This window comes from Microcaecilia unicolor, chromosome 2 (genome assembly GCF_901765095.1).
Source record: "Microcaecilia unicolor chromosome 2, aMicUni1.1, whole genome shotgun sequence".
Lineage (NCBI taxonomy): Eukaryota > Metazoa > Chordata > Amphibia > Gymnophiona > Siphonopidae > Microcaecilia > Microcaecilia unicolor.
Window position 1 is genome coordinate 169,000,037 of NC_044032.1, and position 25,357 is coordinate 169,025,393.

The 25,357-nt window shown below is 45.2% G+C and overlaps 1 protein-coding gene across 2 annotated transcripts in view; it reads right to left on the reverse strand.

The window, feature by feature from the left end:
• CAMK4 (calcium/calmodulin dependent protein kinase IV) overlaps window positions 1–25,357 on the reverse strand; it is a 380,765-nt gene that overhangs the window by 113,411 nt on the left and 241,997 nt on the right. For both annotated transcript variants that reach the window (XM_030193470.1, XM_030193471.1), the window contains exon 5: window positions 17,145–17,217. In XM_030193470.1, coding sequence (XP_030049330.1) covers window positions 17,145–17,217 — 73 coding nt within the window. The remainder of the gene's footprint in view (window positions 1–17,144; window positions 17,218–25,357) is intronic.

The following is a 25,357-nucleotide window of genomic DNA, read 5'->3' on the forward strand; positions in this document are numbered from 1 at the left end:
TATTCTTAGTAGACTGGCCACACAGACATCCCAGCAGAGCAGTGGGGCACCCTGGGGGCACTGCAGTGGACTTCACATAAAAAGTCCCAGGTACACGTCTCATTGTTACCCACTTATAATGTACAGTGAGCCCTCCAAAACCCACCAAACGCCTACTGTATCCAACTATACACCACTACAATAGCCCTTATGCCTGCAGGTGTCACCTATATGTAGGCACAGTAGGTGTTTGGTGGGTTTTGGAGGTCTCACACGTTCCACTGCAAGTGTACTAATTACAGTCAGATATAGACCCGGGTTCCCCTCTCTACAGTATACTGCACCGACCATTAGGTTAATCCAGGGACCTGATTGCCGCTCTAATAGGACTGGCCATAACATCTGGTCATACAGCCTGGTATGTACTGTTTCTTTCACGTCTTTGGAGGATGGGAGGGGGTCAGTGACCACTAGGGGAGTAAGGGGGGTGTCATACCTTAATCCACTGATTCCCAAACCTGGTACTGCAGGCACCCCAGCCAGTCAGGTTTTCAGGATATCCACAATGAATAGTTTATGAGACAGATGTGCATGCAATAGAAGCAGTATATGCAAATCTCTCTCATAGATATTCATTGTGGATATCCTGAAACCTGATTGGCTAGGGTGCCTCCAGGACCAGGTTTGGGAACCACTTCCTTAATCCCTCCAGTGGTCATCTGGTCACTTTAGGGCACCTTTTTGTGACTTAATTGTGATTGAAACAGGTAGACCATAACATCTAACCTTTAGCCCTGGACGTTTTTGCTTTCTTCCATTATGGCAGAATGTTCTATAATAGCCCAAATCCCGCCCTGAACATGCCCCTTTGTGATTTGTATGCACTGCAGAGAAAAATATCTCAAATCCGAGTTTTTAAAATCACAATTTGGAGGTGTTCAGAGAAAAATTTCCAAATGCCACTTTCAGGCTTATTTTCAAAAGAGAAGGGCGCCCATCTTCCGACACAAATCGGGAGATGGGCATCCTTCTCTCAGAGTCGCCCAAATCGGCATAATCAAAAGCCGATTTTGGGCGTCCTCAATTTTGCTTCCCGTCGCGGGGACGACCAAAGTTCACAGGGGTGTGTCGGCACTGTAGCGAAGGTGGGACTGGGGCGTGATTAAGAGATGGGTGTCCGATAATGGAAAAAAGAAGGGCGTCCCTGACGAGCACTTGGCCGACTTTACTTGGTCCTTTTTTCTTGCGACCAAGTCGTGAAAAGGTGCTCAAACTGACCAGACGACCACCGGAGGGAATTGGGGATGACCTCCCCTTACTCCGCCAGTGCTCACCAACCCCCTCCCACCCTAAAAAAACAACATTAAAAACATGTTTTGCCAGCCTCAAATGTCATACCCAGCTCCATGACAGCAGTATGCAGGTCCCTGGAGCAGTTTTAGTGGGTGCAGTGCACTTCAGCTAGGTGGACCCAGGCCCATCCCCCCCCTACCTGTTACACTTGTGGTGGTAAATGTGAGCCCTCCAAAACCCACCTGAAACCCACTGTACCCACATGTAGGTGCCCCCCTTCACCCCTTAGGCCTATGGTAGTGGTGGACCGTTGTGGGGAGTGGGTATTGGGGGGCTCAGCACCCAAGGTAAGGGAGCTATGCATCTGGGAGCAATTTGTGAAGTCCACTGCAGTGCCCCCTAGGGTGCCCGGCTGGTGTCCTGGCGTGTCAGGGGGACCAGTGCACTATGAATTCTGGCTCCTCCCACAACCAATGGGCTTGGATTTGGTCGTTTTTGAGATGGGCATCCTCGGTTTCCATTATGGCTGAAAAACGGGGACGACCATCTCTAAGGTCAACCATCTCAACATTGAGTCAACTATCTTTAAGGTCAATCTAAATGTGGAGATTTGGGCATCCCCAACCATATTATCGAAATGAAAGATGGACACCCATCTTGTTTCGATAATAAGGGTTTCCCCGCCCCTTCGCGGGGCCGTCCTGCGAGGACGCCCTCATGAAAACTTGGGCGCCCCGTTCGATTATGCCCCTCTTTATACCATTTTGTTTTAGATGTTTTTCTCTCTTAAAAATGAGGCCCTTTATGAGTTATTGTCAATATTTTGAATTTGTTTCTGAATTCAATTGGAAGCCAGTGGAGTTGTTTGGGTAAGGGCGTCACACAATCTCTACATTTTGCTCAGCAAAGAATCCTAGCTGCAGTGTTTTGCAGAGTTTGTACATATTTCAAATTCATTCTAGTGAACCTGCATAAATGGCATTGCAATAGTCATAGCAAGAATCGATGTATGCATAAAACAAAGTACACTGAGAATCACTGTCCAAATTGTTCTGGATTGCTCTTAAATTGTGCCTGATTTCAAAGTACTGGAAATTTGGGGAAAGAAGGTGAATGATGAGTCAAGAGTAAAAGCTAGAAATTTAAAAGATACAGTGGCAACAGGTCTATCAACAGAGTAAGAACAAAAGAAGGGGAGCGTAAATTACCAGAAATCTGGCAAGCTACAGTCTTGTCTGGGTTCAACTCCAAATCATGGTTCTGAAGTCAACTTGCCACTTCACAAGAATAGCGGAATGGTACCAAATCTACAGATTCAGTGGTGGCATAGTGTATGTAATCTCCTATAAGGATGGGATTACTTGTAGAGTATATCCCTGTAGAGAGTCACTGGGGGAGTGTCTGGGAGGTCCCTGGGTGGGAGGAAGCCCAGCTCAAGGGGAATAGTTTGGAAAAAATGCAAAGAATAGTGCCTTGAGACTGAAGAGTGACTGTTTGCCCTTTGGGAGGAGGGGTCTTTGGTTGCCTGATGGGAAATCCCAAATAGGAGAAATAAAACCACTGGCTGTAAAGATGAATTGTCTCAGCAAAGCGACAACTGGGAAAAAGTTAGGAGAGGTACGGGTGGACAGTGGAGACACTCAGCCCAGAAGCATGGGATTGGAGCCAGGGAGTGTCCATCCCAGAGCCAGGGTGAGCCAACTCAAAAGTCACCTTGGAAGGAGGTCAGACCATGGAGGGTCTGGACCGGAGAATCAAGAGGAGTACAGCCTTTGGGATATTATTCTCTGGGACAGGCATGGACAGGAGTCTGTACAAAGTGTAAACAGCCCTGCTGAAAAGCCTCTGTACAGAAATACAAGGAAGGAGGAGTTTCCCTGGGGAAATATCAGAAGGACTGTGGTTTTAAAAGGACTTGCCTCAAACAATGGAGAGTTGATCCTGGATGTTCCTGAATTTTCGGAGTTGAAGAATAAACAGTTTGAGTTTGTATGAACTGCTGACTCCAGTGTGTTCATTTGGACTTAAGAGAATATAAGTGATTGTTACACATGCCAAGTTCACAGCCAGCCTTGGTTTCCACAGCTTGTTGGACTTGTATTTTTTTTTAGGTCCTGGGGGAGAAGAGGGTAATCCCACCCGCTAACGCTTCTTTCTCCAGATGAAGGTACAGAGTGCCAAGCAAGTAAGGGTCTGACAGAGAAGTGCCCAGGTTACATGTACAAAAAGAATATCATCTGCATAATAGTATGAACTAATGCCAAGAGATTGAATCAGCAGGGCTAAGGGTCTCAGAAAAATATGAAATATTAAAAAGAAATGGGGAGAGAACAGAGCCTTGGTACACAGCACATGAAAGAGAAAAGGAAGAAGATAAAGAGGAAGACTGCACAACCTGGAATGTGCAATTTTTCCAAAAAAAAGAAGAAAGCCAGCTTAGAATTGTCCTTGTAATGCCAACATAGGCCAGGTATTGAAGCAGAACAGTATAATTGACTAGGTTGAATGCAGAAGAGAGATCAAGAGACTCTACTAAGGCAGTGTAGCCTGGACCCAGCCTACTGTGGAGTTCACTCAATAAAGAAACAAGAACTGTTTCTGCACTAAAATCTGCTTGTCATGAGTATAAAGCATTTGGAGATTCAATGTGAGATTGTAGCTGAGTAAACACAACAGTCTCCAGAAGCTTGGAGAGAAAGAGGAGATTAGAATTGGGTTCAAGGGGTCTAAGTTGCTCCTCTTAATAATTGGCCACACAAGCGTAGATTTAAAAGTGGAAGGAACAGTTCCTAGTGAGAGACTTTAAGAAATCAACCGATGTATAATTGAGTTTAGGCCAATAGAAGATAACTTCTGCCATTTCAATGGGATGGAATCAAGAAGACAAGTTGTGGCATTCAAATAAGACAAGGTTTTAGTGAGTGATTCAGAAGAAGGTATGTTAAAAGACGTCCAGGGTGAACACAAAATCTGAGATGAAGGAGGAGGCGCTATGCGATTAGGTAAAGAAGGAAATGCAGATTGTAATGAATCCACCACTGAAAAAAAACAGTGACAACCACTTCATTTCAATAAATTATTTACACCATGGGCATATTGCAAGAAGTAAAAGTAGCTCAGAGAATAACAATTATAATCCTTTAAGGTTTTCTTCTGAATTCTCCTTTCCAATTTACAGTTTTCAAGGTGAAATAGGTCCTTCCCAGATGAAAATCTCAGATGGGTGAAAAGAGGCTTTATCTTGGGTAATTTCCTTGGTCCAGCTGAGTGCAGTAGCACTTTCCCTTCCTTTCCTGCCTCTGTTCTTCTCAGGCAGTGGTGGAAAACAGGTTCCCCATTCCTGTGTTTCCTTGACATGGACCAGCAGCTTTATAGGCTCTGAGGCTTGTTCTCACTTCAGACTCCTCAGGATCAGCTACAATGTGAGTCACAGACCTCTCTGTAGTACAGCAGCAGATGCTGCAGAATGGAGGTTCAGTCAGTGATGTTAGGGGAATGGCCAGCAAGGGACTCTGCCAAACCCTGGTCCCCTTGAAGGTTCTCTGGCCAGTGATTTGGAACCAATGATCATGATCTTCCCCCTGGGCTGAGTATTAATACTCAGAGCCCTTTTTTCCCCTCCCAGAGATGGGTTCTTCTATCCTGTTGTCAGGAAGGAAGATACATCCCTAAGAGTTTATGGAACAGGGGGCTAAGAAAAGATCAGAACTGCTTTTATTCTAGCAGAGAGCTGCAGGTTCTGGTACTGCTGTTACTTATGAAGCTTTTGATAAGACTGGCTTCTCAGACAGCATTAAAAATTCTTCAGAGCTATCAAAATTCAAACATTCATGGTGCAGCTGTTCAGGCTATTGCTGCTCATAAAGTGGGATAAATGTGCATTTGCTTCTGTTTGCTCGCAAGTCGAAAGGCTAGAAAATCCCTGCTGACAATTTTATCCTCTGTAAGGTATCTTGCCTGTCAGCAGTTTGTGTCACAGTGAAGACTGGTAAAACCTTAGCTCTTGCTGCTTCATACTGATGATATACCCCAGCGGAGATCATGGTTGAACTGTACAGATTACAAAGGGATTTCACCTTCAACTGGGGACAAAATGTTTAGACTCACAGTTCACAATGGTATATATACTTTTAGTGAGGAAGTAAGAGGAAGCTGTCTACTGTACAGAGTATTTGCCACACCTGGCTACAGAAACGGATTTCATTTTGTTTTCACGTTGCCACAAAGGCAACATTTGTGGATGAATTCTTTTGCTTTTTGCTATTTAGAAGCTCGATTTGCACTCCGCCACCTTAATATTCCTCTGCTGTGGCCAGAGCTATGATGGTGCTTTAGCTGAATGCATTACTGGACTGCAGACTCTTGGGAAGTAATATGAATCAAAAGCAAAATAGGGATAATTTTATAAAGTCATTTCTACAGGCCAACCGAAACCTGTGGTTTTGGTTCCGGCCGAAAATGAATCCGAGGCCGAAATCTGTGGCTCAGTTTCAGCTGAAACCGAAGCCGAAAAATCTTGTCTGCTCCCTTGCACCCCCCCCCCCCCGGCAGAAGATGTGCCCCCCACATACCCCCCAATGGAAAACAGATCCCTGCGTCAAAAATGCTAGCATACCTTAGTAAACAGGGCCCTAAAAATAGAAACATTTACACAAAAATTAAACTGAACCCCCAAAAAGCCAGACTCTGCATATAATGCAACACCACAGAAACAGAAAGTGATAGTGATATAAGTCCCCTAGTACAGTGCAAAGTATAAAGATAGCAGATGTAGATTTGAAAAAAAAACTAACAAATACCAATCACCACTTTACAAATTAACAAATAAAAATAAAACAAATATGGAAAATAAGATAATACCATTTTATTGGATGAATACACTTTCCACTGCGACTGTCCCTGCTGCCTTTAAACATGCTATGGTCACACCTCTCCTTAAGAAGCCTTCACTCGACCCTACTTGTCCCTCTAATTACCGACCCATCTCCCTCCTTCCTTTTCTCTCCAAATTACTTGAGCGTGCTGTTCACCGCCGCTGCCTTGATTTTCTCTCCTCACATGCCATTCTTGACCCACTACAATCTGGTTTTCGCCCTCTCCACTGAACCGAAACTGCGCTTACTAAAGTCTCCAATGACTTATTACTGGCTAAATCCAGAGGTCAATATTCCATCCTCATTCTTCTTGATCTTTCCGCTGCTTTTGACACTGTCGATCACAGCATACTTCTCGATACCCTGTCCTCACTTGGATTCCAGGGCTCTGTCCTTTCCTGGTTCTCTTCCTACCTCTCCCTCCGCACCTTTAGTGTCCACTCTGGTGGATCCTCTTCTACTTCTATCCCTCTGTCTGTCGGCGTACCTCAGGGTTCTGTTCTTGGTCCCCTCCTCTTTTCTATCTACACTTCTTCCCTTGGTTCATTAATCTCATCCCATGGCTTTTCCTACCATCTCTATGCTGACGACTCCCAAATCTACCTTTCTACCCCTGATATCTCACTTTGCATCCAAACCAATGTTTCAGCGTGCTTGTCTGACATTGCTGTCTGGATGTTTCAACGCCACCTGAAATTAAATATGACCAAAACCGAGCTTCTCATTTTCCCCCCCAAACCCACCTCCCCGCTCCCCCCGTTTTCTATTTCTGTTGATGGCTCTCTCATTCTCCCTGTCTCCTCAGCTCGAAACCTTGGGGTCATCTTTGACTCTTCTCTCTCCTTCTCTGCTCATATCCAGCAGATTGCCAAGACCTGTCGTTTCTTTCTTTACAACATCCGTAAAATCTGCCCCTTTCTTTCCAAGCACTCTACCAAAACCCTCATCCACACCCTTGTCACCTCTCGTTTAGACTACTGCAATCTGCTTCTTGCTGGCCTCCCACTTAGTCACCTCTCCCCTCTCCAGGCGGTTCAAAACTCTGCTGCCCGTCTCGTCTTCCGCCAGGGTCGCTTTACTCATACTACCCCTCTCCTCAAGACCCTTCACTAGCTCCCTATCCGTTTTCGCATCCTGTTCAAACTTCTTCTACTAACCTATAAATGTACTCACTCTGCTGCTCCCCAGTTTCTCTCCACACTCGTCCTTCCCTACACCCCTTCCCGTGCACTCCGCTCCATGGATAAATCCTTCTTATCTGTTCCCTTCTCCACTACTGCCAACTCCAGACTTCGCGCCTTCTGTCTCGCTGCACCCTACGCCTGGAATAAACTTCCTGAGCCCCTACGTCTTGCCCCATCCTTGGCCACCTTTAAATCTAGACTGAAAGCCCACCTCTTTAACATTGCTTTTGACTCGTAACCACTTGTAACCACTCGCCTCCACCTACCCTCCTCTCTTCCTTCCCGTTCACATTAATTGATTTGATTTGCTTACTTTATTTATTTTTTTGTATATTAGATTGTAAGCTCTTTGAGCAGGGACTGTCTTTCTTCTATGTTTGTGCAGCGCTGCGTATGCCTTGTAGCGCTATAGAAATGCTAAATAGTAGTAGTAATAGTAGTAGTAATTGTTTAATACTGTGTAAGTATATATATATTTCAAACCACACAAGGTTACTGATTTTTGAGGTGAATTTATATAGGTCTTTCTTCTATGTTTGTGCAGCACTGCGTACGCCTTGTAGCGCTATAGAAATGCTAAATAGTAGTGGTAGTAATAGTAATACATTTAGCTTTCAGAGGTCAAAACCTCCTTCCTTAGGTCAATACAGTATACTGGTGGTATAATATCCTGTCCTGAGGAAGGGGGTTTAGTCTCTGAAAGTTAATCAAATTGTATTAAAATTCATTCAATAAAAAGATTACCTTATTTCCATTTTCTATTTATAAACATTTATTAACACATCTACAATACTACGTTATGCTAAAGTAAAAAAAAATATCTTTTATCTACCTTTGTTGTCTCTGTTTTCTGCTTTCCTCATCTTCTCTTCACTCTCTCTGTCTTCCGTCCAGCATCTGCCCCCTCTCTCCCCCTGCCATCCAGCGTCTGCCTTTTCTCTCTCCCTGCCATCCAGTTTGTGCCCTCTCTCTCTGCCCCCTCCATCTAGTATCTGCCCTCTCTTTCCTTCCATCCAGTGTCTGCCCTCTCTCTCTGTCTCTTTCTGCCCCTTCCATCCACTGTCTGCTCTCTCCCTACCATTCAGTGTCTGTCCTCTCTCTCCTTGCCTTCCATCCATCTGCACTTTCTCTTCCTTCTACCCAGCATCTGCCCTCTGTCTCTGCCCATTTCATCTACCGCATGTTCCTATCTGCCCCTTTCTCTTCCCTTTCCAACCACTGTCTGCCCTCTCCCTTCTATTCAGCGTCTGTCCTCTCTGTCTCTGCCCCTTCCATCTACCACCTGCCCTTTCTCTCCCTTCCATCCAGAGTCTGCCCTCTCTCTCTGCCCCCTCCATCCATCGCCTGCCCTCTCTCTCCCTGTCATCCAGTGTCCCTCTCTCATTTTTACCTGATCCAACCCCCCCCCCCCCCCAATGCTGTTGCTCAAGACTAAAAAAAATATGAAGATTGCAGGGCCTTACCTACCCGTGGCTGCTAGCACTGCTCCAGAACTGGAAGTGACATCAAAAGAGTGGGATTGGCAGCCAAGGGTAGCACAGACCCCGCAATCTTCCTGATTTTATTTGTTTGCCACCATTGCTGCTAGTCTGCGAGAGGAGAAGGAGCAGTGGCAGCGACAGCCTGGCAGGGTTGGAGGCTGGAGGAAGGTGCAGCACCGGCCAGAGTAGAGGCAGCAGCGGCGGCCTGGCAGGGGTGGAGGCTAGAGGAAGGTGCAGCACCGGCCAGAGTAGAGGCAGCAGCGACAGCCTGGCAGGGTTGGAGGCTGGAGGAAGGTGCAGGACTGGCCAGAGTAGAGGCAGCAGCGGCGGCCTGGCAGGGGTGGAGGCTAGAGGAAGGCGCAGGACCAGCCAGAGGAGAGGCAGCAATGACGGCCCAAATAGAGGGACTGGAGCAGTGGGAGCAAAGCACCCCATTTTGATTTGTACTCAGGGCAGACCACCCCCACCGCCCTGCCCTTGGTACGCAACAGGGCTGCTTTTAATCCCTAACTCCTATTCACTTGTTCAGTACCCATGTCTGTTTTATCATTCCCACCTTAAGTAATTCCCTTATCCCTTATTTGTCCTGTTTGTCTGGCTTGATTAGATTGTAAGCGATGTCGAGCAGGGACTGTCTCTTACATGTTCAGTGTACATCTAGAAGCGCTATTGAAACGATAAGTAGTAGTAGTAGTAGATTATAAAATACATTAATCTATGCATGTACTTCTATACTTTACAGGCAGACATTTACATCTGATCTGGAGCTGGTGTAATAACCACAACTTAAATGCAGACGAGACAGCTGCAGGTTTGCAATAGTATTTTATAAAGATAAATCAGTGCCTCATCTTTCTAAAAAAAAAAGGCTTAAAATAGGAACTTCTCTGCTAACTTATTTTACGAACCCTGTTATAACCCATTAAGCAGGTACGTAGATTTAGGTGGCAAGTAATCATGTAAATGCTAGTATTCCAGTCATTTATGTTGTATAAGTTTTAAGCTTCAATTTAGAAAGAGAGATTAATAGTTTTAGGAGGTAGAAGTGCTGAAGAGGTTTCTGAGAAATACTACACTGAGCTTGCAACAGTAAGTACAAACATATTAATAAAATTAATTAGACTGTATACTGAGCTCTAGGGCAGCAGAAGACAACACAAGGATACTTAGGTGCTATAAGCCCTGACTCTTCTGTACCTTGGGTGAGGTGGTGTTACAGGGGGCCCATCTTAATTTTTCTGCCGGAGACCTATTCAGTCCTAGCTATGTCATTGAGAGCCAGATGCACTAAAGTCGTCATTAGAGCCGTTCCCTACCGAATTCCATAGCAAATTGGTAGGGAACGGCAATGCATCAAAAAAAGGGAATGCAAATGAGCTGCTCGTTGCGGCTCACTTGCATTCTCTAATCCCTCGTAAAACAGTCAGAGAATCAGCCGGTAGAGCGTGCACAAAGCAGCCAAGCATTATGCTGGCTGCTCTGTGCATGCCAAGGACATCAAAAATAAAACAAACAAACAAAAAAAAACTGACATGCCTGTGGACGTCCTTTATAGACGGCGTTCGCCCCCCCCTCCGCCCGAGGTCGCCGCCGCCGCCACTCCCCCTCTCCCTGCATTGAAAGAGCTTTCCGCAGCCCCGCCCCCCCCCAAGGTTGTCGCCGCTGCTCCCCCTCTCTTGAAATGATAGCTTTCCCGCCATCCTCTGCACCCCTGTGGCCCCGCCCCCGCCGCTAACTTACGTCAGACGAGGGCGGGCCAAGGAGGAAAGAAGGGAAGTCCCGAAGCCAAGCGATCAGCTGTTGCCTGCTGCGGCCGGTGCAGCGCCTTCACACGGGGGTGAGAGGCGCTGTGAGGGCCCGGTGGCAGATGGAGGGGGGGCGGGTGGAGGGGGGAGCGGCGGTGGGGACAACCTCAGGGGGGCAGCGGGGGCAGGGAAGCTGTCATTTCAAGAGAGGGGGGAGCGGCAGCGGTGGCCTCGGGGGGGGCCGGGGCTGCGGAAAGCTCTTTCAATGCAGGGGGGAGGGGGAGTGGTGGCGGCGACCTCGGGGGGGGGGCATCGGAGGGGCAAAGAGAAAGCAGTGCTCGTCAGGGACATCCTTGAAGGAGGTCAATGTTAGGCACAGACACGCAGCTTGTTTTTTTTTTCCTTTCCCACAGCAGCCCCTGCCTAACGAGAGGTGCAGACCTCACGTTAGGGTTTCCACCGTAAGGGGAATCTGTAAACGTTAGTGCATATCATTATAATAGCCTTGCAATGGTACTGCAGCTCATTATAATGATTTGCATTCTGTTTTCGTTAGCTGCTACCGTGATCGGGAAATGGCGTTTAGTGCATGCCAGGGTTTACTACTTGCTCGTTAAGGGTTCGTTACGTTTAGTGCATCTGGCCCTGAGAAACAGGGAGAGGCAGTAGTGTTTACTGGAGGACAGGAATGGAATCAGGGTGGGAAATAGGGAAAGAGGACTGGAACAAAGCAGGGGCATTACTGATGAAGGTGTGACCAAGCCACTGTGATGAAAAATTGAACTGGGAAGGAGCACTAGAACACAGTAAGGGGCAAAAAGTGATAGTCAGAATGATGGGGTAGGAGGCTCAGAATGGAGAAGATTCCTGTTTGCCCTGCCTAGAGTCTCAAATTTGCACACGAGTAAACTGGTAAGTTTAGGTTTTTTTGATTGTGTTTTAGGGTGAATGGCTGGTTTGTGTGAGTAGTTTCAGGGAGGGCTTTTGGTTTTATATAAATGTTTCACTTAGTTTCATACCTCGTTATCACATGATACTGCTTTGTAAACCACTTTGCTCATTTGATCAGGAAAGTTGTAAATACACTGTCTAAATTAATAAATGGCAGGATACCTTTGTTTATAAATGTTTTCCCAATATTCTAGGACTGTTCCTGTTTTGTTTTGTTTTTTAAACATGCAGCTGGGAAGGTATATACATCTCTAATAAGTTTACACAAGTTAGATGGATGATCATTCCCTGTGGTATGGCATGTGTATGAATAGCTCAGTGTCTCTGCACATTGCTTATTGTTGAAAACATTGTGCAATGGAGTCACTATAAAATATACACAAATAAACTACATGGAAAGGCAGGACATGGTCAAAATTACTCAAGTGCCCTCAGGTCATTTGCCAGATATACAACAATGAGATCAGTTTAGCTAGGAAAATGAATTCACGTATAGATACAAAACGAAATAAAAAGAAATCAACTTAACAGTATGTACAGTCCACAGTGCGTTCATATTTGTTTGGGTTAGTGTTCTTTGAAACAAAAGTAATAGTGTTGTGCGTGTCTCTAAGAACTGGATCATGATTTTCAAGCAAACTTTAAATTACAGAAGTAATAACTTATAGAATACACAACTGAACTCCAAATATGCTGTGTATGAAACTGAACCCACCTAAAATGTAACTTGGGAAATGCAGAACCAATACATGAAGTTTGGTTGAAAGGTATGTAGCCAGTTCCTTAATGCGCTGATGACCCCTTGGTGTGTTTATGGCTTTAAAAATGCACTTCTCTCATCAAGCTTATGGCAGTGGTGTTCCTAGGGCGGCTGACACCCGGGGCGGATTGGCGATGCGCCCCCCCCCCCCCCCCCCCCCGGCGAAACGATACCTTCTCCCCCCCCGGCGAAACGACACCTCCCCCCAGCGAAGCGACACCCCCCCCCCCGGGTGCATTTTTACCTGCTGGGGGGGGGGGGGTGCCGCGCGCCTGTCGGCGTCACTCGTACCATGCTCCCTCTGCCCCGGAACAGGAAGTAACCTATTCCGGGGCAGAGGGAGCATGGAATGAGCGGCGCCGACAGGCATGTGGCACCCCCCCCCCCAGCGGCGTGCACCCGGGGCGGACCGCACCCACCGCCCCCCCCCCTAGGAACGCCACTGGCTTATGGCAATTGTTAATTTTGGCCTCAAGATTTATATGGGGGGGGGGGGTTTACTATTTTTACTGTTATGCTTTTTTCTCTCCTCTTTATAATTTGGAGTTCTTTTCTAATTTTAAATTGATGTTTATATTCTGTAAACCTGCTTGCAGTGTTTTCATGATTTGGCGGTATATCAAGCCAACTAAACTATAAACCATACACACGTTGGGGTCAATATTTAGTGTGATTTCAGCAGGCAGGAGAGGATCCTGTCCACTTAAACCACACCGAGTGTACCAGCTGTCTATATTCAGCGCTGTTGCATATCAGATCTAACTGCATAAACCAAATGCAGCTTGTATAGAAGCAATCCAGAGCAGAATCAGGGAGGAGCTGGGAGCTATGCAGATACCAGTAATACTTAGTGCTGGTGCCCACATAACTAAGCAACCAAATAGAACTGCACAAAAGGCTGTTCTACCATTGGCCACTTAGCAACGTGGGTGCTGGCACTGAATACTGGCCTGCAACTGCATAATTTCCAGGTGATAGCCTGATACTTCCTGTACCCTCCCCTCCTTCCCCCCCGCCCACAAACAAGAGGTGACCCTCCCAGATCCCACCAAGAGCAACCCCCCCTCCCAGACCCCCCCCAAACAGTCCTTTCCCTTTCTTGAAGCACCCACCCAACTGTGGGCCCTTCTCCCAGGCCTACCTTACTATCCCACTAGAGGTCTGGAGGGGGGGACCCCTCTCATTATCAAGGCAGGCTTTGCATACCTGTACAGTCTGATGCAGTGGCGTAGCCAGACTGCCAATTTTGGATGGGCCTGAACCCAAAGTGGGTGGGCACAAAATTTTCTCTCTACCCCCCTCCCCCAGCAAAATGTAGTCACGCTAATCAGATGCATTTGTCACACAGGGTAAAGTGCTGCTTTTCAGTGCATCAGATTTCAGAAAATTTATTTAATAGCCTAACACCCTTTTCAATGAGCTTTCAGAGGCCAAAACCTCCTGCCTCAGGTCAGTATAATGCTGTTACGGTATCCTCGCCTGACCTAAGGAAGGAAGTATTGGTCTCTGAAACTTCATTAACACAGGTACCATATTACTTTATCCTAAATTAAAAATAAAATTATTTTCTTTACCTTTCTTGTATGGCCATTTACTTTTCCTCATTGTGTCGCTCCCAGTCTCTAGATTCTGCTTTCCTTCGTTTTCGCTTAACTCTTCTGCCACGGTTTCCTGGCCATTTCTCATTTTTCTCTCCTTTTTCTTTGCTTTCTTCAATATTTTTCTGCCTCTCTCTCTCTGTCCTGATTTAATTCATTCTTACTATCCATTCTTTAATTTCCTTCATCTACTTATGGCTTTTCATCTTTTTCTCACCCTTGTTCTCCCCATGCCCCTTCCTCTTATTCTCCAGTCTTTCACTACTCTCCTTTTCCATCCAGCAGCTCTCTTCTTTCTCTCCCCATCCTTCCAGTCTCCCCTCTCTCTCCCCATCCTTCCAGTAGTCTCCCCTCTTTCTTTCTGCATCCTTCCGTCCAGTGTCACCTCTTTCTCCCTACCCTTCCATCCAGCGTCTTCCCTCTTTCTCTCCCCATCCTTCCATCCATCTATCCTCTCTCCTGATCCTTCCATCTAATGTCTCTCTCCCTCTTTCTAACCAGTGTCTCTGTATCACTCTACCCTTTTCTGTTCAGTGTCCCTTCTCTCTCCACATCCTTCCAGTCTCTCACATTTCTCTCTGCATCCTTCCAGTCTCTCCCCTTTCTCTCCCCATCCTTCCATCCAGTCTCTCTCTCCCCATCCATCCGTTTTCCCTCTTTCTCTCCCCATCCTTCCATCTGTTTTCTATCTTTTCTCCCCATCCTTCCATGTTTTCCCTCTTTCTCCCCATCCTTCCATCTGTTTTCCCTCATTCTCTGCCATCCTTCCATCTGTTTTCCCTCTTTTCTCCCCATCCTTCCATGTTTTCCCTCTTTCTCCCCATCCTTCCATGTTTTCCCTCATTCTCTGCCATCCTTCCATCTGTTTTCCCTCTTTCTCCCCATCCTTCCATGTTTTCCCTCATTCTCCCCATCCTTCCATGTTTCCCTCTTTCTCCCCATCCTTCCATCTGTTTTCCCTCTTTTTCTCCCCATCCTTCCATGTTTTCCCTCTTTTCTTCGACGAGGCCCGCCCTGCATGCCAGCGCCAGCTCCCATTGCTGGCCACTGCTGCTTTTCCTGTTGAGCAGCAGGGCCAGCGCTACAAAAAGAAGAAGCGCTAACGGCGCTAAGGACCCGTCTGCGGGAGGAGCCTGCGAGCCAGCAGCCAATGCCTCAGCAGCCAATGCCTCAAGGCTGCCGAGACAGTGCCTGCCGGTGCCGCGCTTTTTTTTTTTTTTTTAAACATTTCTCGTCCTTAGCGCCGTTAGCGCTTCTTCTTTTTGTAGCGCCGGCCCTGCTGCTCAACAGGAAAAGCAGCAGTGGCCGGCAATGGGTGCTGGGGCTGGCGCTGGGCGGGCCTGGGCTGAAATTGGGTGGGCCTGGGCCCAGCAAGGCCCACCCGTAGCTACGCCCCTGGTCTGATGGTTGTGTTTTTCAGGAACGTGATAAATTTATAAACTCAGCTGAAACCCTGACATTTACCATTTACCATTTATTAATGCTTGAGTCAGTACTCTATAACGTTAACAGTAACTTGATGTTATACACGTACAAGTATACATTTAAGCACTTGCACAGTTTCATTTATATTGTGTTCCTTGTGTGATTGATAGTAAAACTATGTCCATAATTAATGCTCCTTGTATGCTAAATCAACCCTAAATTAGGAGCATAAATTTAGAAGCATAGATTACACTCATAATTTAGGAACATAAATTTAGGAGAATAGCCTTCATAGAATAAGGTCCATAGTGCCGATTCTTGCTCTCAAGTTTGAGTATTAGTACTTACACCAGCTGAAACCTGGTATAAATGCCGGTGCCCAACGCATAGCATTTGGACCCAAAAATAGTGCTATCTTGTAACACAATGCGCCAAGTTTCGGAATGCATAACCCGCCCTTGCCCCTCCCATGGCCATTCCCCCTTTTGGGTTGCGTGTTATGGGGTTAAAGAATAAAATTAGTGCCAATTAACATCAATAATTGGCTCGTGAACTAAGTTGCATGTGCATCTCGGGATCAGGCCCAAATCTGGGCTCCCAACTTTGGGTGACCTTTGTAGAATCCAGGGATCAGGCAGTAAGTTACAGAATGGCATCTAAGTGCACTTAGGTGTCTAACTGCCATTTCACCCTTGTTATAGCACATAACTGCTGATTTAGCACCAAACATTAAGCACCTAACTTTTGTTGCACTATACAGAATTAGGGGTAAGCAACTTGCACACCAACTTTATAGAAGAGTGCCTAGCACTTACGCTTGTAACGTAATGCTCTTTGGCACCGATCCTGCATGTGAGTGCTAGTAGTCTATAAACTTTGACCCGTAATTCACACCTAATTTTAAGTGCTTCTTATAGAATTGCCTCCACAATTTCTAGCAAAAGCATTTTCAAGTAGAAAATTCATGCCAGCAACAAACAAAAAAATCTTGTGCAAAACAAGCACATGCGGCTTTTGCCCTGTTCTTAAACAGCATTTCTGAGCTTCTTGACAGCAGCTTTTCTTTGCACAATTCTTTTTTCTCTCTTGAACTTTTTAATGCCTTCCTGAAGTGCATAAACCAAAGTCCTCAGGAAAAGCATGAAGTATTCAGACTTGTGCAAGAACTCAATCTGGGGTCCTTTTACCAAGCTGCGGGAAAAATGGCCCTGCGCTAGCAGCGGGAGCCATTTTTCCCATGCGCCAGGGCCCTTTTTAGCGCAGCGGGTAAAAAGAGCCCTCAGAGACACTTGGCCATGCGGTAAGAGAACTCTTACCATATGGCCATGCAGCAGGGAGCCCTTACCGCCATCCACAGAGGTGTGATAAGAGCTCCCGCGCTAACCCGGCAGCACACGGCAACGCCCGATTACTGCAATGCAAGCCATTTCTGGGGATTTTCTTTTTCCCCTGGGTATGGCACACACTCAGGGTGGGACTACCACTGACAGCCATGTTGGGCTGGCGGTAATCCCGAAAGAGCGAGCAGTAAGCCCGCGTAGGGCTTACAGCCGCTCTGTAAAAGGGCCCCTTTATTTACTTTGCCCCTGCTTTTCCTCAGCCCTTTTAGGAGAGGATCTTGCTGAAGGCAATGACTCAGACAATAGGGGATTACTGATATTTGCTCTGGTCGATTTTGTTCAAGCTGTCAAAGCGTACTTGTTAGTTAATAAATAAAATATTGCCTAAACTACGCATATGAAAACTCGGTGTTGGTATTGAGATCAAAAGCCATTTTTGCACATACACCAGCAGCTAATAATTGCTCCGTGAAGGTGAAAGATCTTCAGGTGCCAAGCCTGTGATATTACTTACAGCAACTGCCTCTAGGATTTGCTTAACAGCATCAGCAGCATCACGCTCACTGTAATATCCTTTCTCCACAATCCTGCAAAAGAAACCAAGAAATGCTGCTTAGGCTTCCTGATTAAAAAGGCCCATACTGTGCCGAAAAAAAAGCTTCATGAAACATTCAGCAAAATGTAATCAAATCTAGATGCTGCTATTAATTCTATCCTTGTGCTGCTGGAATGAAAATGGGCAGTTTGTAAAAATATACCCACACTGCGCCTCTCCATTTATACGATAAAGCGAGTTCTACGATTTGAATTTGAAAGTTATTGATTTTCACAGAATGATTCATTTCTAAAAGACAGATTATGATGTAGCAAAGATTTTAATTAGCAGAAATACATTGCAAGAGATGCTGAATTGTTATGCGATCTAATGCTCCTTCAGAGAGGCATGGAGCCATTCATTAATAAATAGAGAGTCAGTGCTGCTTATTGAGCGTACTGTTTTGGGATCTTGCCAGATACTTGTGACCGACATAAGTACATAAGTATTGCCATACTGGGAAAGACCAAAGGTCCATTGAGCCCAGCATCCTGTTTCCAACAGTGGCCAATCCAGGTCACAAATACCCGGCAAGATCCCAAAAATGTACAAAACATTTTATACTGCTTATCCCAGAAATAGTGGATTTTCCCCAAGTCCATTTAATAACGGTCTATGGACTTTTCCTTTAGGAAACTGTCCAAACCTTTTTAAAATTCCGCTAAGCTAACCGCCTTTACCACATTCTCTGGCAACGAATTCCAGAGTTTAATTACACGTTGAGTGAAGAAAACGTTTCTCCAATTCGTTTTAAATTTACTACATTGTAGCTTCATCGCATGCCCCCTAATCCTAGTATTTTTGGAAAGCATGAACAGACGCTTCACATCTACCCGTTCAACTCCACCGATTGACCACTGTTGGAAACAGGATACTGGGCTTGATGGACCTTCAGTCTCTCCCAGTATGGCAACACTTATGTACTTATATATACGTATATACTTATAATAAGCCCATTTTCATAGAGATGGGTGAAATATTGTGATCTGAAATTGCATTTTGCAAGTTTTTCTTACTATTTGAATATTTGCAACATTGGTGGAATTTAAATGCTGTGAGTACAAGTTGATTATACAGGAAAAGTGGCGGTATGGTCGACAGACAAGTGCAGCAGCATGGACCACAGGGACTTGTCCGCCCCTCTGACCCATTCTCTCTGCTCATGTGGTTCCTGCTTTAACGGCGAAGCTCATGGGTAAGGGAAGGGAGATCACAGAACTATCAATGCTGCAAAAGCTCTGAGTCCCACTGGCTATGTAGGATGGCAGGTGTAGGAGGAAGGTGGAAGAGAGTGATGGAAAAATTAAGGGAGAAGGAAGGGCAGAGATGAATGAAGGAAATGGTGAAGAAAATAATGGAGATGGAGGCAGTGGCAGGGGAGCTTGATGGGAAGAAGGATGGTAGAATTGGGGGTAAGGAGAAATGAGAGCAGGGAGACTGCAAGAGAGGAGGAATGAGAAAAATAAGAGGGAAGGGTGTGAATAAGAGGAAGGAAAGATGGTGAGGGAGTTAACAGGAAAGAAGGTGTGAAGGTGGTGGGGAGGGGAGAGATAGAACATGGCAAAAGGAGAGAGATGAAGGAGGTGAAAAGATATGAAGGGGAGAGGAGAGAGGCAAAGACGGGTGGAGATAAAAGATAGGAGGAAAGGAAAACTGGAGAGACAGAAGAAAGAAGAGAAAAGAGGTTTGGTATGGAGGGGAGAGATTAGGAAGGAGTAGTGAAGAAAGAGGTGAGATATGTATGAAAGCAATAGCAGAGCAAACTGAGAAATGGGGAAGGATGAATGTATAGGGAGGAAGGATATGTGTTAGGAGGAGAGGAGCAAGGGATGTGTGTCAGAGTAGGAAGGGAGGAGAAAGAGTACAGATTAAGAGAATGACAATGAAAAAGAAAATCAAAGAAATGGGATCCAATATTCAAAAAAAAAAACTGAGCTCTTAACATAGTAACATAGTAGATGACGGCAGAAAAAGACCTGCATGGTCCATCCAGTCTGCCCAACAAGATAAACTCATATGTGTATACCTTACCTTGATTTGTACCTGCCTTTTTCAGGGCACAGACCGTACAAGTCTGCCCAGCAGTATTTCCCGCCTCCCAACCACCAGTCCCGCCTCCCATCTCCGGCTCTGGCACAGACCGTATAAGTCTGCCCTCCACTATCCTCGCCTCCCAACTACCAACCTCTCTTCCCCCACCTGCTCCGCCACCCAATTTCGGCTAAGCTTCTGAGGATCCATTCCTACTGCACAGGATTCCTTTATGCATATCCCACGCATGTTTGAATTCCGTTACCGTTTTCATCTCCACCACCTCCCGCGGGAGGGCATTCCAAGCATCCACCACCCTCTCCGTGAAAAAATACTTCCTGACATCTTTTTTGAGTCTGCCCCCCTTCAATCTCATTTCATGTCCTCTCGTTCTACCGCCTTCCCATCTCCGGAAAAGATTTTTTTGCGGATTAATACCTTTCAAGTATTTGAACGTCTGTATCATATCACCCCTGTTCCTTAAATGTATGCTCCTAAATTAGACACCTAAATTTGTGCCCTATATTCAGTTTAGATTTATAAGCCTAGTGCTGAAAATCAGTGCTAAGCTCCTCATTTTCCCCCTGTTACTACCTATCTTTTACGCTCCTAAATTTAAAAGTTTAGTGCAATTTTGAGTACATAGCTCTCAAAGTTAGAAGCATAAATCCTTTGAATATTAGGTCCAAGGTATCTAGGAATGACACAAAAGAAAGACAACAACAGGAGTAAAAAAATAGAGAAAAAACTAAGAGAAAAAAAAGGGTAACAAAAAAAGACAACTTAAAAACTAGAGGACAGCAGAAATGTGGAAAATGGGAACCTGAATTAGGAAAGGCAAAAAAAAAAAAAAAAGAAAGAAAACTAAATAAGGTAAACAAGAAGAAATTAAAAGAAGGACCAAGATAACATGGAAGATATGGAGAATAGATCAAGAAATAAAAAGTGCCAGTCAATGTAATGAATGGGTGGTCTATTCCGGGGAAATAGCTCAATAGCAATAAATCCTTAAGAACTGGAGGATAGTATAAAACCCAGATTCTAAGAATGAGCCTTCTCTTTCATCCTGCAGTGGGAGTACAGCCGAGAGGATTATGTAGCATGTACCATTGTGGTCCATCAGAATCTTAGTCTTCTACCCAAGAGACTAAGGAGAAGCTCAGAAATTGCTTAGAATGGGAGAGGGCAGAAGTGGGGTCTGTTCCTAGAAGTAGATTGAATTTGGAGAGGGGTTGGAAGGGTTAACAAATCAGCTGAACACTGGGGTACATGGTGCCTTAAGAAGGAAAAAGGAAGGATTACTGGGGAGATCTTATAACAGAAGATGTAAAATCCAAGTCAGGGACAGGATTGGAACACAGAAACATTGTGGGTATATTTTTGAGGTCTATATGTGATCAGGACACAAGTCCTTGGTGCATCCTGCTTGCCTAGTCCAGAGGTTCAGCAAGGAGAACATGTGAGAAGGAGCTTTAAGTCCTACAGAGGAGAGAAGGGACGTTTATGAGCCTTGGAAGATAGCAAAATCTGTGAGGAATATGAGAGATCAGACACAGAATATATCCCCCTGCCCTAAAAATTGACCACACCTATGAGTAGCAAGGAAGAAAAGTTTGGGGCTGCTAAAAGTCCTGGGAGTGAAAAGACACTTATCAAGCAGTACAGAGGATTCAAAACCCGTTTGCCTGTGAAGGCCTACAGAAGATGTAGGAGACTAGAGAAAGCACACCTCAGATGAGATCAAGGACCTTAAATACTTTAAACACAATTGATACTTCTTCTCATCACTTTGCTATGTGTTTATGGTCTGTTTGCCTTGTCTTCCTGGTACTGCTTCTGTATATATGGGGAGGGCCCAATAAATGGGGGAATCTTTATCCTATAACTGGTCTGCCTCCCTACAGTTCCTATTGTGTGCCTTTCCAGAATCTATTCACATGTAAATGGCACCATTTAAACAACTGAAGAGGCCCAGATGTTTAAATAACATTTCAAAAACAGGGTTACTACCAGAAAGAGGTGAAGTGAAGCCAGAATAATGAACATCAAAGGAAGAAAAAGCAGAGAAAATGCAGGCTAGTAATAATCAACGTATTTTTAATTAGGTCAAGAAATAAAAGATACAAAAGAACAATGTATAGACTGACGGAAAATCAGACAAACAAAGAAGTAATCTAGTAGTTGTTCAAATTGGAGTAAGATTGGTATCTTTTGGCCTGCTTCAGGGGCACATTAACACCCTAATTCTATATGTTTGAAATGCTTGAAATGGATGCTGGTACAATGGAGGATATTGTATAAATTGCTGATTCTGGTTCATCAGGCCATGTATCAGGGTACAGCTGTTTACTTGAAAACTGCATTGCAGTGGTATATACCGTCACGATCATTGCGATCATGGTTCGTGCTTTGCAACACATACATTTGGAGCTTACAAATCTGGTCACTTTTTCCATTCGTGGCCCAATTGAATGGAATGGTATGGGATTTGCGTTCCAAGACGTATGAAGAGAGACTTGCTGACCTGAACATGTATACCCTGGAGGAAAGGAGGAACAGGGGTGATATGATACAGACGTTCAAATATTTGAAAGGTATTAATCCGCAAACAAATCTTTTCCGGAGATGGGAAGGCGGTAGAACGAGAGGACATGAAATGAGGTTGAAGGGGGGCAGACTCAGGAAAGATGTCAGGAAGTATTTTTTCACAGAGAGGGTGGTGGATGCTTGGAATGCCCTCCCACGGGAGGTGGTGGAGATGAAAACGGTAACGGAATTCAAACAGGCGTGGGATATGCATAAAGGAATCCTGTGCAGAAGGAATGGATCCTCAGAAGCTTAGCCGAAATTGGGTGGCGGAGCAGGTGGGGGGAAGCGTGGTGGGTGGTTCGGAGGCGAGGATAGTGGAGGGCAGAGTTATATGGTCTGTGCCAGAGCCGGTGATGGGAGGCGGGACTGGTGGTTGGGAGGCAGGAAGTACTGCTGCGCAGACTTGTACGGTCTGTGCCCTGAATAAGGCAGGTACAAATCAAGGTAAGGTATACACATATGTTTGTCTTGTTGGGCAGACTGGATGGACAGTGCAGGTCTTTTTCTGCCGTCATCTACTATGTTACTATGTTACTATGTAATATGGTGCTCAAACGCAATTCAGCTGAAAAATGAGCCAATTAGTGCCAGTAATTGGGCGCTAATAATCAAATTATCATCGCTAATTGAGATAAATTTACATTTACATTTACATCCTAAAGTAGATGCTGCCATGGGAGGGGCATGGGCCAATCAGAGGTACAAGAAATTACATCAGGTTTCAGTCTGTGTAAATCCATGCACCCAAAATTGGGTGTGGATCCAAGTGCTAAATGTTATTCTATAAACTGTGCCCAACTCTGAGTGCCATTTATAGATTAGTGCTTAGAGCTCATTTTTATCAGCGCGCCAATTTGGGCACCATTTATAGAATTTAGTCCTGTGTTATTCATATACTGGATGGTGGCAAGAAACCATTGCCCTACAATGAAAAAGAAACTGTCAAACAAGGGACAAAGAAGGAAAAGGGGAAAGGAGGAGCTACATCTAAGTGAAATATAAATGAAAATATTTAAAGTTCCCTCAAAGTTCCACAAAAAACAAGGAAAGTTACCTTAATCAAAAAGGACCGCCATAAAAAAATCAACCCCAAAAGAGGCACAAAATGATGAAATCCTAAAAAATCAAAGTTAAAAAAAAAATGAATAGAAGCATTGACCCCGAGTGAAATCAAATCAACCAACATTTGAATGAATAATATCAACCAACAAAGGAATACATTATGGGATAAATATTTAACCAGCAGCAGCTTTATGGTCAGATGGCACTGGCATTGAGGGGTCCTTTTACTAAGCTGAGGGAAAAAGGGCCCTGAGGAAGTGGTGGGGGCCATTTTTCCCAAGCACCAGGGCCCTTTTTACCGTAGTGGGTAAAAAGCCCCTAAAAAAATGGCCATGCGGTAAGATAAATCTTACCGTGTGCCCATGTGGAAGGGAGCACTTACCGCCAACCACTGACGTGGGGGTAAGGGCGCCTATGCTAACCTGGCGGTAACCAGGCAGTGCGTGGCAATGCCCAATTACCGCCAGGTTAGCACCATGCTATTAAAAAAAATTTCTGGAGGCCCGGAAATGGTGTGCACTCAAGCCAGAACTACCGCCGGCAGCCATGTTGGGACAGCGGTAATTCCAGGATAGTGTACAGTAAGCCTGCTCTGGGCTTGCCGACGCTTTGTAAAAAGGGCCCCTGAATATCTGGGTATGTGCAGACAGATAGCACTTAACCGGTTAAGTTAAATTGGTGAAAGACAGGGCTGCTATTTAGCAATCCTATTTGGCTGGCTAAATTAGGGCAAGAAAAAATGGACCTAGTAAAGTCTGCCAAGTGCTCGTTAGGCACGCCCTTCTTTTTTCCATTATTGGCTGAGGACGCCCATGTGTTAGGCACGCCCCAGTCCAGCCTTCGCTACGCTGCCGACACGCCCCCGTGAACTTTGGTCGTCCCCACGATGGGCGCCCAAAATTGGCTTTCGATTATGCTGATTTGGGCAACCCTGAGAGAAGGACGCCCATATCCCGAGTTTCGAAAATAAGCCTGATATTCTCCTTAATTTAGATGTTTACTGCAATTTTGAGTACAAAGTTAGGCACTTAGCCCTAGTAAATTTTCAGAGCCCAATTTAGGAACTTAGGGGTCAATATTCAGCCACTAGTGTTGAGCGTTTGCTCATCGCTGACAGCATTATTCCCAAATGGCTAGCCACCAACCAAGCGATTTAACTGCTCAGTGACTGGTTTAATTGTATTGAATATCGGGCCCATTACTCTCAAAGTTACACCAGCTCACTTCTAAATCACAGGTGTGTATTTCATCTGTTAGGCTAGTATTTTATAATGGAAAGAAATATAACAGCTGCCCTTTGGAGATATATATATATATATATATATATATATATATATATATATATATACATGGTGTTATAGAATTACATCTTAATGTTATGCAGTGCAAAATTATAGTTTTCATTTCAGACAGGACAAAATATTTCTGCCTATCGCTAGTAACTCTATTTAAATGCCAAAACATTTTTCAGTAACTGATAGGACCTGTCTGTGTTTCACAAACACGTTGTTCTAGGCTTGTATCCAGGGAAGTACTTTAATCAGTAGAATTATATATAGTAAATACTCTGATGATATCATTTGGATTACTTTTTGATGAAACTAGAGTTTGGTTGTTGCCTAAGAATCAGTTCTTACTATCTTGTCTTTTACTGTTAAAGAGACTGAAACATAGTAATGTTCAGATAGGAGTTTTTTTTTTCTTCTGTGACTGCACTAGAAAGGAGGAGGTTAAAAATGGGGGGGGGGGGGGGGGAGTTTCCATATAGTTGTAAAGAAGACTTGTGTGGCCTAGGCCCATTAGAATCCAGTTCCAAATGAGCCTGAATGCAGAGGAAACATGAGGAAATGTCCTGCTACCCCCACCCCCAGTAAAAACAAAGCTGGTAAAGCATATATCATAATCTTCTGGGGGGAGCGATACTATTCAGCCAGCAGTATTTCTTTAAACACTGACTGCTGCCGGCTATATTAGAACCAGGTGGCCAGTGCCTGGCCCTAAGCTATCTGGGTACAGCTGACATTCAATGCCATACCCACATAACTAACCAGTCATAGTAATTTAGGACTGCTTTTATGTAGTCCAACCAGTAGCGTACCAAGGGCAGGGCGGTCCGCCCCGGGTGCAGGCAGCTAGGGGGTGCACGGAGCAGTCTTGCGACTGTCGGCTCTGTCGGTTTCCTGCCTCCTCTGATGTAACTTCCTGTTCCAGGGCAGGGGACCGGCAGAGCCGACAGCTGCATGACTGCTCTGTGCACCCTCAAGTGGTGAGGATGATGCATTTTGGTGGGGAGCTGGGTGATGCACGTCGGGGAGGGGTGAGTGATGCGCTTCAGGGGGAGGGGGTGATGCGCTTGGGAGGCGTAGCGGTGACCCACCCCAGGTAGCAGTCAACCTAGGTACGCCACTGAGTCAAACAGCCGATAGTTCTCAGTTTTGCCCCAACTCTGC